The 17,528-nt window shown below is 35.5% G+C and overlaps 1 protein-coding gene across 1 annotated transcript in view; it reads left to right on the plus strand.

Annotated features, from left to right (window-relative positions):
- ChT (choline transporter) overlaps window positions 1-17,528 on the plus strand; it is a 75,508-nt gene that overhangs the window by 46,862 nt on the left and 11,118 nt on the right. The window contains exons 7-9 of the mRNA XM_089639658.1: window positions 1,652-1,838; window positions 3,138-3,272; window positions 4,412-4,684. Of these exons, the coding sequence (XP_089495784.1) occupies window positions 1,652-1,838; window positions 3,138-3,272; window positions 4,412-4,684 (595 nt within the window). The remainder of the gene's footprint in view (window positions 1-1,651; window positions 1,839-3,137; window positions 3,273-4,411; window positions 4,685-17,528) is intronic.

The following is a 17,528-nucleotide window of genomic DNA, read 5'->3' on the forward strand; positions in this document are numbered from 1 at the left end:
AATCTAAAATTACCTTCCACGGGGTTCGAACCTGCAAACTTTGGTTCAAGAGTTTGGGAAATTAAATCAAAAAAATGTTTAAGTAATATGTTAAAAATTTAATATTACTATCGGAATGATTTTTTTTTTTTTAAATATCAGATCATAAAGTAAATGTTACCATATTTTTGTATTAAATGATGACAGTGCAAAAAACTCGGATGTTTCCATAAAAGCCCAAAAAATGTGAAAGGAGCTGTGAGGAGATGTGTATCATAATGGATACAGAGTGTTATATTTTACACCTGGTGTCATAAACACAAAGTAAACAGAACTTTTCACTTAAAATGACAACTTTCCACCAGAGAATAAACATGAATCTGTTGTTCACTATTTACAACCGTTAAATTTGTAAATATGCAAATCTACCTGGAGACAATCATCAAATACTATTACCCAATATTATATTGTTCTTCTAAGGAATACGTCAGAAACATAATCATGATATATGATTCTTGATGAGTTGCCATAATTCAGAATCGGAAAATTGCATAAAATGGCTTAAATCAGTATCATCCTAATCTTCTTCTTCAACATTTATATAAGGCAGTTTTGTATTGTTGCACTTCAAGTACACTTTACTACAACACATTTTATAATACAATAATTTTGTATTAGTTTTCATGTTCTTAAAATTACTACTACAGTGCGCCCTACCTAATACAGATGAAATATTATAACAAAAAAATACAGTATGTACAAAGCAATGACAATAGAACATAAACTAACAACAGTGCTATTAAAACACAGGACAATAATAACTACCATGACATTAAAACGTACTGTACACACAAAGCGATGATAACGATTAATGAACAACAACAGTGCTAAAATATCAAAGGATAAAACAAGAACATTAAAAGCAAACATAATATAAAACAGGAAGCAGTCTGTGCTCAGAAATGAGAACATTCTGAGTAGACATTAAACTTAAAAATCGTTATCAAATAAATATACCCATAAGGGTTGGTAATTCTTGTTAAAGGCAAACCGTTGCGTCGACTATATTCAATACCCGCGTCGGTAATATTCAATTGCCCGGTGGCAAGTCTCTATGTACCAAAACATATTTAGTAAACAAAAAACCGATTTTACAATAGAACCTGCACAAGTTCAAATACCGTTGATCGTTGTTGAGGGTATAAATAACTTATCACAATGAAAATATGAAAGAGATAAACACAAAAAATAAAAGGGTAACGGTCGCAACTGGGACTCGAATCCTCTAGTCTCACCGGGACTGGCACTGTCAATCGAGCTACTGTCACCTAATTACATTCCGAATGTTTTTATCAATCTCATGTTCAATTTTTGAAGTACTCACACTATATTTTATTTCTAAATTAATTTAATTATGATTTAAACAAGTCAATGGATCCGTACAAATAAAACCCGATAGGTATATCCGAAACACAATAGGAAATGCTTGAAGATAATGCTAGTAAGACCCGGTGTCGTTATAATTTAATTTTATGTATCTGTCTATTTCATATTTTCATTGAGAGTTGTTGATATTATATTCATCAATGATTAAACACTACAATGATGTTTATACGCTTTATAAGTTATCCAAAATAACTTAAAAAGTTACAATGATGTCCTTTTTTTCTAGTCTGGAATGAGACCGACTACAAAGGCCCGTACCCACTGACCCAGGATGAGACTTCCATGATCCTGCCAATGGTGCTGCAGTACCTCACCCCAGACTTCGTCTCCTTCTTTGGCCTGGGAGCTGTATCTGCCGCCGTCATGTCGTCCGCAGACTCCAGTGTGCTGAGTGCTTCTTCTATGTTTGCAAGGTTTGTTGGATTTCACCGTATTATTCTTTCCTAATCACACGTTTACTTTTAAAAAGTCATTATTCTGACGATCACAGGCTGCTGGGTCCTCAAAAATTTAAAATGCTAGTGATAACAACCCAAATAAACCTTGTATAGCAATATTGAATAGCGCGTTGCGAACCGCCGGTCCGGATCGGAGAACCATTTCGAAATTTATGGTGGATTAAGGATTTTAACTGATCTGGGTTTAATATAGTTAAATAATTTCACTTTTAGTTTGTAAATCCATAGAACGTCGGCATAGACCCCTCTCTAAGGAATATGTTAATAGTTCTGTTGAAACTTAATCTAATCTTTGACGGTCAGGGTTTGCCAAAGGTCAAAGCGAAATACTTTTTGAGTATTATACATTCAAAACTCGCTTATTCACATCCTTTTAGGTTTTCAAACGTATATTCAGTTTCTCAACCATAATATACAATTGAATGGATTTATCTTTCCATACGTCGTATTTTTGTGCGATAAAAGTGATTGACTAAGTGGAACAGCCATACATATCCGGCTCGAAGGACCAACTGACCCGAGTCTAAGTCTTTTGCTTTTTATGTAGGTACTATAAAAACGTTACTGACGAAAGTAGTTGTTTCCAAACGTTTTTCCTTTCTTCTCTACTGCTTAACCTTTTTTATTATAATGGTAGGATACTCTTTGTGAAAATACTCACGTGACGAATGCCAGTTACGATGAGGGCAAGAGTTTGAATTTAAGCATGACAAACAAGAAAATCCCCCTTTTCGGTGTTGGCGAAAACGTAACATCTGTATAGAATAAATTCTTACTCAAAAATGAAGCGAAATTTTCATTGTTTTATTTGCAAACACAATTAAATGATGTATGTGAAATGGTTTATTTTGACCAAAGCATACATACGTCACTGGTTTTATTGAGGTAAATTTGGGAACCGCTTTGTCACTAGACCATTTAGTTAGGGAACAGTTTATGGCGTAGGTGTATTTTATGTGAAAAGTGCTCCAGAAGATACAAACTTTCACAAAATAGCACACTGCTCAGCTTTACCTGGGTTTTAAAACCTTTTTCTTTACGAATAAGTAAATAAAGAAATGGAACAAAAGTATGGCATCTTTTCATATTTTTTGACAGTTAAATGAATATTTTAAAGCTCTCTATGGAAAAGACACTGCCAGCTAATATATGTTGCATCAGCTTTGAAATTACAGAGATATTTTGCTATTTTAGATGTAACGTAAAAAGTTTTTTTTTTAATGTTTAAGTGATTAAAATAACACTTTGTTTTAGGAATGTATACAAACTGATCTTCCGCCAGCGCGCTTCTGAAATGGAGGTCATCTGGGTGATGCGAGTTGGTATCCTCATTGTTGGCGCTCTATCCACCATCATGGCGCTCACCATTCCATCAATTTACGGCCTTTGGTAAGTCTTTACAATTTTATATACAATAGAATTAAAATATATATGTTGCATTGATCTGATGGTGGCCAACCACCGATAGGAGAGCACTGGAATAAAATTAAGTAGAAGAGAAAATAAAATTAGTATCTGCAGAAACTAACTTGTCCTACGTTTAGTATTTACCGTCTGTACTTTTCGTGAGTAGGTACCGCATGAGAGTCCTGACTTTTTGAAACCAGACCATCCACGATGCGGATGTGTTGTGCGTTGGAGGGGAAGTAAGTGGGGTAGAGGAAGGTTGGGAACTACCCGAATATTAAAATCTGGTCACTAAACACGGCTAAAGCCAATTCTAGCAAAGTTTCGTTCCTTAACCGCTATTATTGTTTCACCAGAGCGATCGATACTAGAGTAAGTATCTATCACTCTGGAACATGCCGCAAAATACTGTTATTTTATATATATGTGATATGCCCTTCTTCCACAAGCATAAGCAAGTATACAATACTCGAAAATTCCAGTATCTTGGCGACTACAGTCATACATCTCGCGAGGTTCATATACAGGCACGGTAAGGCACACGATGCCGACATTTAAGAAAAGTCGTCTATGACGCCTGTGTGTGCCGTGACCAGCCGGACAAGGTTGTTCGCACTCACGTCGTCCTTATGTCAGGCATTTGGTAAAAATGCGGGTGCTTTAGATCAATGTTAGGAATAGAACAGTCAACGAAGAATGACAGGATTTCAAAAAAAATACAGTTTCACCAAATATTTGGTTGTGAATGAAGTTATGACATCATTGTAGTTTTAACGTTTCGAGAATTCAACAAGCATTGGTGGCGACGCGATGCAGGCCAAATGATTTCGGTAGCGACTTGTACGGTCTATGCGCGACAAGTTATTTGCGGCGTGAGTACACAACACGAGTATCGGATATATGCGTATCCCTGTGGAAGAAAGGGCAAAAATATGTTAATTAACTTTGACTTTGAGCTTGAGCATGCCGAGTTTTGAACCACTGGGTCCAAAGCCAAGAAGTATTGTGTTCTGCCATGGAGGTCCTTACACGACTTGTCTCCTTTTTGTTCGCTTTTGTTTTTTCACTTCCCACCTTGGCCCTTTTTTTCCGTGTCTTAAATACATCATTTTATTCCGTAGGTCCATGTGCTCCGATCTGGTCTACGTGATCCTCTTCCCGCAGCTCCTCATGGTGGTCCATTTCAAGCACCACTGCAACACTTACGGATCTCTCAGCGCTTATATAGTGGCTCTGTTCATACGCCTGACGGGAGGAGAGGCGCTACTCGGACTTCCCCCTCTGATCAAGTACCCTGGGTGGGATGAGGAAGGGGGACGGCAGCTTTTCCCGTTCAGGACCATGGCCATGTGCATGTCGCTCTTCACCCTGGCTTTCGTCTCTTGGCTCTCTAAGTAAGTGAAAAATATATTATTTTGTCTTTTCCTGTGATTTTAGATATCCGAAGACAACTCAATTGCATATTCTATTGTGTCTCTGTTTATTCTTTATCTTTTATCTTTAGTCCTTCATCAAGTGTTTTAATATATTCAGGGTGGGTTTTATCCATCTTCATAAATGTACTCTATCGAATATATCCAGTCCTCCAAACTTTTACGTCCTGCGCCAATGCTCTTTCACGCGGTTAGTCCATTTCTTCCTTGGTCTGCCTTCACTTGGTGATTGGTAATGATTTTCAGTGTCTTGTCACCTGGTATTCTATTATATTCTATTAAGCCAGCTCATTGCGGTGTTTGGGACCCACGAAATCTTACGATGGTTTGTGCCCTATTAGTTTCTCGAGTTCAATTGAGTTCTGTGGTTTCCATTATTTAACGTAAGGATACTTTTTGAAGGAGTACCTATTTTGCATTCATGGACTACTAATGCTATATATACAATATTGAGTATTTTTATTGGTTATTTTAAGATTTCAACATGTTTCAATACACGAAGTTTGATTCGCCTTCCGAGGTGACAAATGTCGGCAGAAATGTGCTGAAATTACTGAATGACCAATAATTATGAGTACAGGTATTCTTAACGTGGTTACATGATAAAGTGTACCTATCTGGAAAAATCAATACATTTGACCACTGAAATGTTTTAAATATTTGTATAAACTACAAAAACTGATTGATAACATCGCCGGATACAGATGACAGCAGTATTTGAGATATCCAAAATAAATAAGATGTTACGAGTTAATACAAATATTAGCTACAATCATCGTTATGTATAAACATCCCATATAAACTTGTGTAGGTCTATTTAGTATTCGTTAAAACTGCACGAGGAAAAAATTCTATGGAATGGAATAAGTTTCTACCTTTCCGATCTATAATATACCTCAATGGTACCTACGTTAATAAATTTGGAAGGAATAATATTTTTAGTAATAACTGTATTTTATTAAGTTTTGTGAAAACATGTTTTTTTAGTAATTGACGAATTATCTGATTCGTTCACTTTAGAGTTTTGATAAAAAAATTTCCAAGATATTTAAATTTAAGCATTTGCCCTTATCAAAATAGATTACCAATTTCAGTTCCGTAACTTTCCGCCTTGACATGCAATCTTAAGTATGCCTCCTGTCTTTTCATGAAAATTGAAGCCAACCTGTCAAGTCGAAGCGATTTATCGGCATGATCTATTTATGACCCATTTTATTGCATTACTGTCAGCGGATGACGCAAATAAGATACCTACTATTATTAGCAGTGGCGATCCGTGGTAATTAAATTCAATTGGAGTTTAAAAATATAGAAAAAATAAATTCTGAAATATCTGTATTAATTTAAAAATCCATTTGTTTTTTGTTAGGTTTGCAAATGCTAACAATAAATAATCATAAAAATGTGAGTAAGGGTGAATACAATTTTTAAAAAAAAAATATAACCTTTTAAGTTATCCGAAAGTGAATTAGGCGAATTTCGTAAATCCTATTGTAAGCAACACCGCTCCATAAGACGAGATTTCGACGTTTCCCCGAAGGGGTAGGGCCCGTTCCCACTTCCGTTTTATAAACGGAGGCGGGTCCCGTTTTAAAAACGGATGCCCTAGTGGCTGTAGTGGATGTATGGAGCTGTTCACACTTGTCCGACACGATTTTAAAACGGATCCGTCATTTTTTGTCGGATGTATCGCCAGCGCAGCGCGTCCGTTTTCAAATCGTGTCGGAACACGCTCGCTCATAGTGTTGTATGGCCATCCGTTTTTAAAACGGGATCCGCCTCCGATTTGAAAACGGAAGTGGGAACGGGCCCGTAGGCAGAGAGGACGGACCGCCAAACAACTCGGTCTTGGCACACACTCCTTGCCTCATTCTCATTCATACATCATCTCATACATACTCTTCTATTATTCAGACTCTTGACATGGCCCGACTCGAGTATCTGATTCACTTGAGCGTGCAGTGTCTTCCTCGGGCGTCCCTGACTTGTTATCATTCGCCTTTCTTCGCTCATTCGCTCTACATGCCCAAACCATCTAAGCGTCCCTTTCTTAATCTTCCTCATTACGCTTACATCAGCCTTGCACTCTTATAAATAAAAGCCTGTTCGTTGTCCAGATTTGAATAGCCTGGTACTTTCCAAATTTCCACTTTCATATCTAGATTTCTTCACAACAAACACCATTTGCGGTTTCCTTAGACCTAGTGGCTTCGGACAAAACCTCTCTGTTTACTTTAATCCGATCTCTTTTTACTTTAACGGTGTGTAAAAAAAATTATAATCCTTGTCTGTCTTTTTTAGTTCAATAGATGTTATGCTCCTTACAGAAAGCCGCCACTGATAATCAGTGAAAATATACGGCGAACCATTTATTAATAGGTACCCTACGTAAATAATACGGTATTGCAACTGCACTATCGTGCCTTATGGTTCCGCGAATGCAGTCCCCATTGCAGTTAGATGCACTAGACAAATTGCTATTGCAGACTGCACGCGTGAATATTAAGTTGAAACGCTAAAAACTTGATGGGCGTGATCTATTTCGTTGTGAAAATTAAATGCATGTTTATATTCTATTCAGACTGAATTAATTTATGACTGCACTGCAACTATCTATTATACAATATGTCTACATTATGGCTTAATAAAATTATTAACTCCATGTGTTGCATATTAGAGTGCATATTATGAATATTGTTATTGTAACTATTGGAATGTAGTAGAAAGTACGCTTTGTGTCTAAGGGTACGTATATATTTGCGAACCGAAACGCGAACCGTACCACGAATTACGAGACAGATACGAATCGGTTCCATGATAACTCAACACAGTGACAATTCAAAAGACATTTAAAAAGTGATATAAAGTCATTAGAAACGATGAAAAAAAAATTAAACCTAACCTAACCTAACCGTTCGGTGACCGGATATCGAAATGATAATTCATCATATTTAAAAAAAGTTAAAAGTTATTTAAAGTCATGGAAAGTGATGACACAAAAACTTTATTAACCGGGTTAAGTAGGTTAGGTTAAGTTTAATTTTTTTTTCATCGTTTCTAATGACTTTATAGTACTTTTTAAAAGTGTGTTGAATTGTGACTGTGTTGAGTTATCATGGAACCCTATGTATAACATCAACCAATTTATAAGGTTTTTTGCTCGCATTTTTGCACACCCTTAAAGTGTATTTGTATTTTTTTCGCCTCTCCTCAAGGTACCTGCCCTACACAATACACATGATGTGTTATTTTATTTCTTAAAGTGATAGTTTGATAAAAGGTTAAGATACTATACAAGTGGTTTTTTATAGTGGAATAACTTAATGAGTAAAACCTAGGATTGTATTATTTAATCATTGAAGACTATATATGAACAAATCACACCAAATATGTGAAACAGAAAAGATAGAAAAAAGATTCAGTCGCAACTAGGGATTCGCAGTCCTGGATGCGACTGAATCTTTTTCTGCCTTTTCTGTTTCACGTCTTTCGTTTGAGATTCGTTAATATTGTCTTTTATGATTAGAGTGTACAAATGGTTAATCCACAACAACAGTTGTCACTGAGCAATAAGGGTTTTTAATAATTACCTAATCTTTTTTCTGTGCTTCTGGTATTTTGTTCTTGTCGGCAGGTTCGTGTTTTGAAGTTTATTATTATTTTGTACATTTTTTATTCATAAATATTTGACATGATCAATGAGGAAATTAACACAAATTAACCTGACATTTCTGTGCTCCCTGTATTTTGTTCTTTTCGAAAGGTTCACGTTTTGACGTTTCTACTTTATAATCACGGAATTTTATGATTCCAATTTAGACCATTAAAATAATTTTCTAAATAAAATATTATATTATATGTAGGTACTTTATCGCTTGTTTGAATTTGTTCAACCAAACAGTTCCACTTTTGAAAATGACTCTTAAATCAAAGCAAGGCCGGGATTTAGAGTTCGGAGAAGTTACGTACAGGGTATCTATTCCCCAGTCTCGATCGCTCGTAATTTCCGCCGAAAGTACATACACTGGTAGAGTTTGTTATTCTTGAGTCTCACCGAAAGTACATACTACACGCCATACGTCAAAGTTCATTCGACTTAAACAACGAGTGGGTCGAAGCAGTAGAGATCGGCAAAACTGTCAAAATCTCATTGCATCCTGGTGAATTTCCTTATACAAAAAAAAGATCGTTTCCCGCGCGCTTTTCGAAGTTGGTATCGGATTCGTTTAGTTCTGCAAAGTTGTTTTAACCATTTTTCTGGCATTTCGATATGTATCCACCACCGCCATTCATTTCAGAAAAAGTGCGGTAGCAAATAAAAACGTTTACATAACGACGCGGCAACGGTTTGTTTTTGACATTTCAAATTAACTCCATAGAAACCTCAAACACATCAGAAACATAGACAATATTCACAGGGTTGCCAACACAGTCATCTCTTCAACCGTGCGACACTCAAAAATGTATAAATATAGAACTTATGACAAAAGTCGTAGAGATTTTCGTTCGTAGATGGCGCATAGCGAGTAATTCGTGGTAGAGACTCTGAAATAGATACCCAGATAAACAAAAATAGTATTAAAAAATATGTACTAAGCCGGTCTACCTCAATCTTGAAATCAAACCTTGTACATCACAATTTAGCAAAGCAGGGAAAAGACAACCGTTTATTGCATCAACAGAGTGGAGGATATTCTCCGTATCGCCTTGGTTAAAAACCACCCACAGAAATGGGTTTAACCGTATTTGATAGCCAGATAATTCCACATATTTCTCTTCTCATCTCCTTCTCCTATGACCACTCTCAGCCATATACCCCAATTGTGGATGATATAGTCTTACTGCTTCAGAGGGTTGGCAGCAGTTGAGACTCTTGCGCGGTGTTCACATAAAAACCCCAAACTTATCATAGGTAGTTGCTTTGAATTGAAAATGGTTATTCCCAAATTACATACCTTCGTAAGACATTGTTTCAACCCGTAGGTCTCAGAAGGGCCAGCGAAATTGATGACCCTTTCAAGAAAGAATTGTGTTTTTTGTAAATGTTTTATCAATTTATTGAAATTTGTTCCTTATTCCTTTTTATTCCTTATATCCTTTTCCTTATTTTACCTTCTATTGAGAAGGTAAAATAAGGAAAAAAATTATTAACACAATTTTAATAATAAATATTTTGCAAGTAATAAAAAGCGCCAATAGGTTGGTGCAAAATGAAACATTTTTGAAATTTTGTAACACTAATAATGATAGAATAGCCGATGCGGATCCAAGTTGGGAAAAATAAACAGCTGGTATCTTCGAAAAGATTCTTTATTATTCTCCCGGTCTTTGTCAGAGGCTGTAATATATTTCCATTGATTTGTTTTCCGAAAAACCCATTAATTACGATCAAAAGCTTCGCGTATTGTTTTTTCCATTCCGGGTATATTTCACCACAGGCTGAAACAACTTGGATCCAAGAAAACAAAGTAAATATTTATAAACGATGGGGAAGATTTTCGGAAATGAAATAATATTATTTGAACATCATTAAGAAGTAGATATTATTCATCTAAAGAGAATACCTAACCAAGAAAAGCTACAGAAAGAGACATACTAGGTACCTATACCCTTCGAGACAAGGCCCAGTTGTTTCACAAATATTCAAATGAAATAGTCAAAAAATGATCAATCAACGCCATGTTGTTTTTTTGATATTTCAAAGGTCTCCGTAAACGACGATTATTATAAGTGCGTTTCAGCTTTCCATCAAATAGCATTAAGCTGACCAGCTTAATAACATGATAGTTATCCTCTTCTGCTGATTTTATAGTTAGTTGAAAAGCTGAAACGGACTTAGAATCGGTACATAACGGGAACCTTCCAACTTGGCATATTTGAATTTTTGTGAATCCACTAGACCTAAGTGGAATAGAAGCAAGACAATATGGTTGATACTAATCTTGCCATCTAGACAAAGTGTGACTTTGCTGAACATGTGATTTGGCAAATGAAATCATCTTTGGGTGGTATTGTAGATGTTTATGGTTGGGAAGAGAAACTGTGGTCGTCCATCGATAAGATCAAGTTTTTAATGTGAAACCGCACAAGAGTCCCAACTGCTTCTATGTGTGAGACTATGGAATCCACAATCGGGGTATGTTATGAGGCTCAATGGAGCGGGGAGGGGATGGAGATGGGGAAGAGGAAAGAGGGAAAGTACCTGGCTATTCCGATCTGGTAAACAAACGCCGCCAAAGCCATTTCAAGCAACGTTTCAATTCTAACGATGACTATTGATTAAAGACTTAAAAAGAACTGCTGGCATCGGAGGAAAAAGGCCTCAAAGGATCGGACAAGGACTTTTCGGAATTGGGTCAAAAATAACGCTCGTACTCTGTTTTGTGCTCCTGAAAACCGTAATAACCTTATAATCAAAATTATTTTACGGTAGGCATTTGTAGAAATCTGATCGCCAATAAGCCGATGAAGACGAAGACACATCACTCTTCCAAGTTAAGGAAACTAATATTAATTGCGATGGATTTTGTTTAAATCAGAAATTAATTGTAGTCGCATATTTAAAGTGCACCTTGAGAACCGATAAATCCTTTGTTATGAGAATAATAACGATCGACCATCAAACGGTTAATAACCATTATAAAAACAAGTTATAATACAATATGGCTTATAAAAGTCTCGCTGAATCAATAATGCACGACTATATCTTATTGTTCACTGTAATTAAATTTAGCGCATAGCAGACTTTTGTAACTGATATGTAAAATATTAACATTCTTATCTATTTCGAACATTTGGTCTTTTGTGAATATTGACCAGAGACTAGATAAATTGACCAGTTCAGAAAATTGTTGTTTTTAGTATTTTTCCTTGGGTCACAAGGCTTTCTAATTCTGTCTTAGTCTGCTTCGTCGGTCTTTCTCTAGTTCGCTTCGTTTGGAGTATACAATTGGTCGTGTTTTTCTGTGATCTATTATGGAATTTTCTCTACATGATCAGCTAACCACAGTTTTTGGGGCTTACATTATATTACGGTTATTTCTTCGTGAAAATAAGAATATACTATATAACTAACTGAACGTAACTACATGATGTCTGTGAGGCGTGAAACTGGCAGAGGAAGGATAAAAGTAGACTAAATTCTATAGAAATGAGATTCCTGAGTCGTATTTGTAGTAAAACCTTCTAAGATCATGCGAGAAGTATGAAGAATCGAAAATAATGTAAGACTGATGTATTTATTTATACATTGGAGACGGTTTACATACAGTTCCCGTGAGCACTTAGGCCATAAGTCCATTGTGCTATCTCCCATTTTACCTCATTCCTTTATCAGTCACCCGGTTCCATTTATAAAGTTCACCAGTGTTGTCATTGGATATATGCCTTTGTCTTCTGGTTCCACAATGTGTCTTCCCAGGTCTTATCTCTCCTCTCCAATCCTCCTTGGTTCCCTGAAGACCCCAAAAGGGGAGAGAGCCTCACCTCTCGACTCCCCTTTGGTTCTCTGAAGGCCAAACAAGGGAATAATTCACGGCTATCTATTGGCTATCTCAAAAGTCTCCCGAGGGAAGAGGGTCTCATCTCTCCTCTCCACTCTTCCTTGGTTCCCCAAGGATGATATAAGCGTAGTAAGTAAGATCAATAAAAGGACGCTTAGAGATGGTTTGGGCATGCAAAGCGAATGAACGAAGAAAGTAATTATTGAAGATTGCATGATAGGCTGCAGCCCTTAACTGTATAATAATATATGCATAGTGTGCAATACTAAAGTGAAATGTTTCGTCATGTCTCTAGACTCTTTATCAGGTGATGCCATAACGCTTTTACTGACTGTTTCCGTCACTTTATGATTAGTAGACATCGATAGATGTGTTTCAAATAGGTTTTGCGTCACAGACTGACCTCACCCATAAATATGCAGCACTCGTATGTAGTGCAAACGCATAGATCACGTAACAAATGCAAAAAGCGTGAACGTGTTGATTTATGGCGCGGCGTGGAACAACTGATCCCCTGTTTTAACATAAAACGTGGGACATCGACATACATGTCAGAGATTTACAGATATTTTACGAAAAATAACGTTTTCACAATCCTAATGAAGAAGGTTATCGGATGTTACGATTTTTATAAATATATTGTGATAGCAAATAAAATGGCTATGCATCCATACATCAAATATGCTTGGCTCATTTTGGTGTTTTGGAGTTACGTATCTGAAAAGTATATGCGATTCCTTTGAGTACTACCGTCTGTTGTATCAATCAGATGTTGAAAGCTAGGACTAGACCGTCTAATGTAGACGTTGGGAGAAAAATTGCAATGGTGTTAGTAGCACTTATGCTGCTCAATGTACACATTTGCAATCCTGATGTTCTGAAACGTATTACGCCCGATATCCCCGATAACTTCACCAGAGCTAGGCAACACAGGCTTTTTATTTTTTTAAAAGGAAGGGCAACCTGCTAATGATTATGCCTTTGTGGAGACTACACTCTTAAAACACCTTTCTTCTGAGGTAGACATTTTTCAGTTAAACTTCAGTGACTTAAGGTTAAACGCAACGCTCGTTGTATTCTACGTGTTCACAGATTACGTTAATTAATTAATTTTGTTTAAATACGCTTTTGCGAGGTATTGCTTTACAATATTAAGACAAATTATTTGTTTGCGCCCTCATATACGCAATATGAATATGAATAAATAGTTTTGTCCATATAAAAACTCAATTCTATCGAGAAAGGCATACAAATACAATATTGGATTGAATCATCGGTAAAATATTGTATTTGTGTGCCTTTCTCGAAAAAATTAAGTCTTTAAACGAACAAAACTATTGATTCATATTCATATTGCGTATATACGGGCGCAAACAAATGATTTGTCTTAATATTGTAAAGCAAACGTATTTAAACAAAATTAATTAATTAACGCCATCTGTGAACACGTAGAATACAACAAGTGTTGCGTTTAACCTTAATAAATGCAATAAATGTTTTGTTAAACACAAGGCTGCGTCTCAATTGATGTAATTAAGTTATTAATTGGATTCACACATTATTTTTTTTTTTTTCAAAACTACGTATAATACATCAATTTTAATTTTTATACCTGTTTTTGCCATCTCTCGGGCCGGGAAGTAGCCAATTTCGAAGATTCTTTTTGTTTGACTGACTCTTAAACGGCTTTGAACTAAAAAAAAATCTTTTAAAACTTTTTTTTGGTGTACTAAAATAGTATTTAAGAAAAAAAATGCATTTGAATGCACGTGTGAGTATATCCGCCAAGTTTCAGATCGATCGGATGTTAGGGAGAGGGTTAATTTTCACTTCCATGATTCCATTTCATTAATTCATTCATTTCTTATTTTCTTTATTCAATCAAGAAAAACAGATGTAATTAAAAATGAAATCCATTCTTCCACTTATTCTGAATAATCTAATATTTAAAAACCTCACAATAATTCGCAGATTTGGGATGCCATAGTTCTCCTAACTCCCGGGAGTCTAGCTCAGAGAAATCGATAACTTTACAATGTCGAATCGATAGGCGGAACTACCGATGATTTTATACAGATCCATATAGTCCTATGTCAATACGATATTGAAAAAAATCGTCATCTATGGTCAGTTGGCGATGGTTTATCGATTGTCTTTGATATACCTCCTGGTAGTGGAGACTGCTTAATGCGAAAACTGGAAAACTCGAAAACTGTTTGTGAGGTAATCAACATCGTACAGAACAAAAATTGAAACCTTAAATTCAGGTCAGATTTTTTTGTTTTTATTTTATGACTAGCAGGTCATTTCGCGGAAACACGGCGTTTCTTTGAATTTAGGTGTAAAGTACTTGGAAATGCCCACCAGGCTCGCCTAATTACAGAGACGATTGAAATGCATAATCACCCTATTAAATATTAATGTGAACAACGCTTGTCGGGCTGATCGCTTCTTGGTATTTACTACATTGTGGGGTATTATCGAGAAGTTAGCAATGTGATCCTCCAACAAAAACAAATTTTAACAAGGCGCATCGACTATGATGTAATCCAATGGTCAGTGAAAAACAACAAATACCAATTTGTGAAAATTTTATAGCTCTTCGGAGCACCATTTATAATATACCTGTAGAAACAGTCATATCGTGAGGATGCAACAGTATGACAACCAAACAAAGTACTTTCGGCAATTCTAAAAAAAAGAAAAGGTGCAAGTTAGGGACGTCTGATGCCCTGTTGAAGCAGTGGGTCCTTGACAATACTAGGGAGAGGGGTGAAAATGGTGAGGGTAAAAGAATAGTTCTTCCAAAGGAAGTTTAAAGTTTTGATGAAATAACCAATAAATTGAAGTCAAATTACTTCGTTTAGAGCGGATTATTAGAAAAAAATCTATAAAAATATTTTCTTTATCGAGATGAGTCATACATTAAAGTTAAATATAGATTAACATTGGGAGAGGGGTTAGAAAGCGATGAGGGGGTGTAAAGAAACCCAAATCACCGAAGAATTAATGAAGATGTGGAAGGGGGTGGGAGTGAGGGGAGTTAATGGGGGAATGACATGGTCGATAGAAGAAGAAAAATGGTTAAGTTTTAAAATATTCAAAAGATTTTTTTTCTTAATTTAAAAAAATAATATCATTTAGAACCAAATTATGGACCTCATCTTCATCAACCTTACTTCAGTAGCTTTTATTAACTTTCTGTTTAAAATAATTTTTAAAGGTAATAATATATTGCAGTGCTTAAATGCCCAGTTCTTGGGTAGGTGCTTAATGTCTTGAGAGTTTAACAATTTAACGACTACCACTATATTTCCTTAGGGGATAAATCACCGCTACAGTTCACCCGATTTAAAGGCTTTGGGCGTACGATTAAATTTATACCTTCTCGTAAATCACGAGGTTATTGATGGAATACATCTGTTAAAATTGCCTTCACTATTATAATTGTATAATCTGAAACGTAAAACTAATTACTATTATTAAACTATTGCTGAGAATGCTGAGTAGAGTTTTTCATGTTTCTGTAATGGTTTAATGTTGAGCTTCATTCAATAGCTTCTAAAAGCGTGATGACAAAAAATCAAAGAAATATATAAAATAATGCATCCACCAAATGGAAGAAGGATTCTTTGAGCTTTTCTATATTACTAACTCGTAATTACTATTGTCGCCAAGCAAATAAACACACACTTCACCATAATCTACACATCTGCCCTGATGATGGATACTGTAACGCTGTCCGAAACGTTGGCTAAATAAAGAAGAATAATCCAAAAATTAATTACGATAAGAACCACTTTTTTTAAGGTCGATAATTGCTAATTAAAAAGTTCTCTGAATGCTTATTTCATTGTGTATCGATTTTTCAAATAATTTTTACGACGTGACTTATTCTCATTTGCAAAAAAATCAGCATTAAATAATACACGCTTAGAAGATGAAATTGGCTCGACGTTTCTGGAACGATCTAACCCTTCTCACTTCACCTGTCTTGTATTATCGTAACGTCTAGATCTTTCCTGGAATAGATATTCCCCGGAGTCACTTCCAGACTTCCAGAGATCGTGTCTGGAACAGACATAAAACAAATTTGTGAGAAGCTCAAGAATAAATACATAATGCATGAAGCTTCATATACTCGTATAATACCATAAAATAAAATCAGAATCTTAAGACGCGGCATTTTGCATTTCGAATTGTAAATGGGCAACGTCTAACTCTTTTAATTTTCATAGAGTTCATATTATAGTCATAATTATAAGATAATTTAAATAAAGATCTTACGTTTGCTACATCTGTTGAAGATAAAAGAAAACATTGAAAAAATTATCTAAGATCAGGGGCCTTAGCATGAGAATCGATCGAACTTAACGATATCGGATTGCTAAGCGTATCTACCGACGATTTTATAACGACTTCCCTAGCATGAGAACGCTATTGATATCTCTAACGACATCGATAAGGCAAAAAATACAAATCGATATACGCTGGCAATACTGGGACGGAATTGTCTATGAATTGGATAGACGTCAAACGTCAGATTTCAAGCGTGACCATTGTAACCGCCGTGTTTTTTTTTAAATATTTTACGATGTCGCAAGCAATGGTAGCTGGGTAAGTTATTTATTTATCTTTTTATGTGAAAGAATTTCCATTATTATCAAAGAGATATACTTACATTCTATTGTGTCAAAATTTTGAAGTTATTTTTACTAATATTTCAATCATACGCAGTATTTTAAGATATTCAAAATGCTGATATTATGATAAATACAGGTAAAGTGCTATATAGTCAATGAATAATGACTATATAGCACTTTAATAAGTTTTTATGTTTCCATGTTAAAATTCGAAGTTATGATTTTTTAAATGTCGGCGAAAAATTATCATCTGGAAATCTCTAGCAATCGAAGCAAATTTATTTATTTCACGTGGTCGTTCCAGTGGTGGATAGATTTATATTGTGTTTTTGTTTTACTAAGATATCAATAATATTTAATACTCTCACTTTAATGGAAGTCCTAATGTATTTTTTGACACTAGAAAAGGAGTTAATTGATCAATGAGATCTCTAGCCATAATACGAGATATTCGAAACAATTGTCTGAAGTCCGTCTCTGCAAGTTCGAACGGATCCAATTGATCGCGTAAACGACGCCTTTCAATCCTACGATCTTCCCTAACCTGCCTCCTTTCATTGAGCCAGAAATTTTGCATAATTAAAGAAATTATTAAAAAAATACGTATATCGACAGCCAACCAAAGTTTTAACTGACACTCAAGACCCCACGTTATATTCG

The sequence above is a fragment of the Hesperophylax consimilis genome, chromosome 14 (genome assembly GCF_061612785.1).
Source record: "Hesperophylax consimilis isolate HC1 chromosome 14, BYU_Hcon_1.0, whole genome shotgun sequence".
NCBI classification, from domain to species: domain Eukaryota; kingdom Metazoa; phylum Arthropoda; class Insecta; order Trichoptera; family Limnephilidae; genus Hesperophylax; species Hesperophylax consimilis.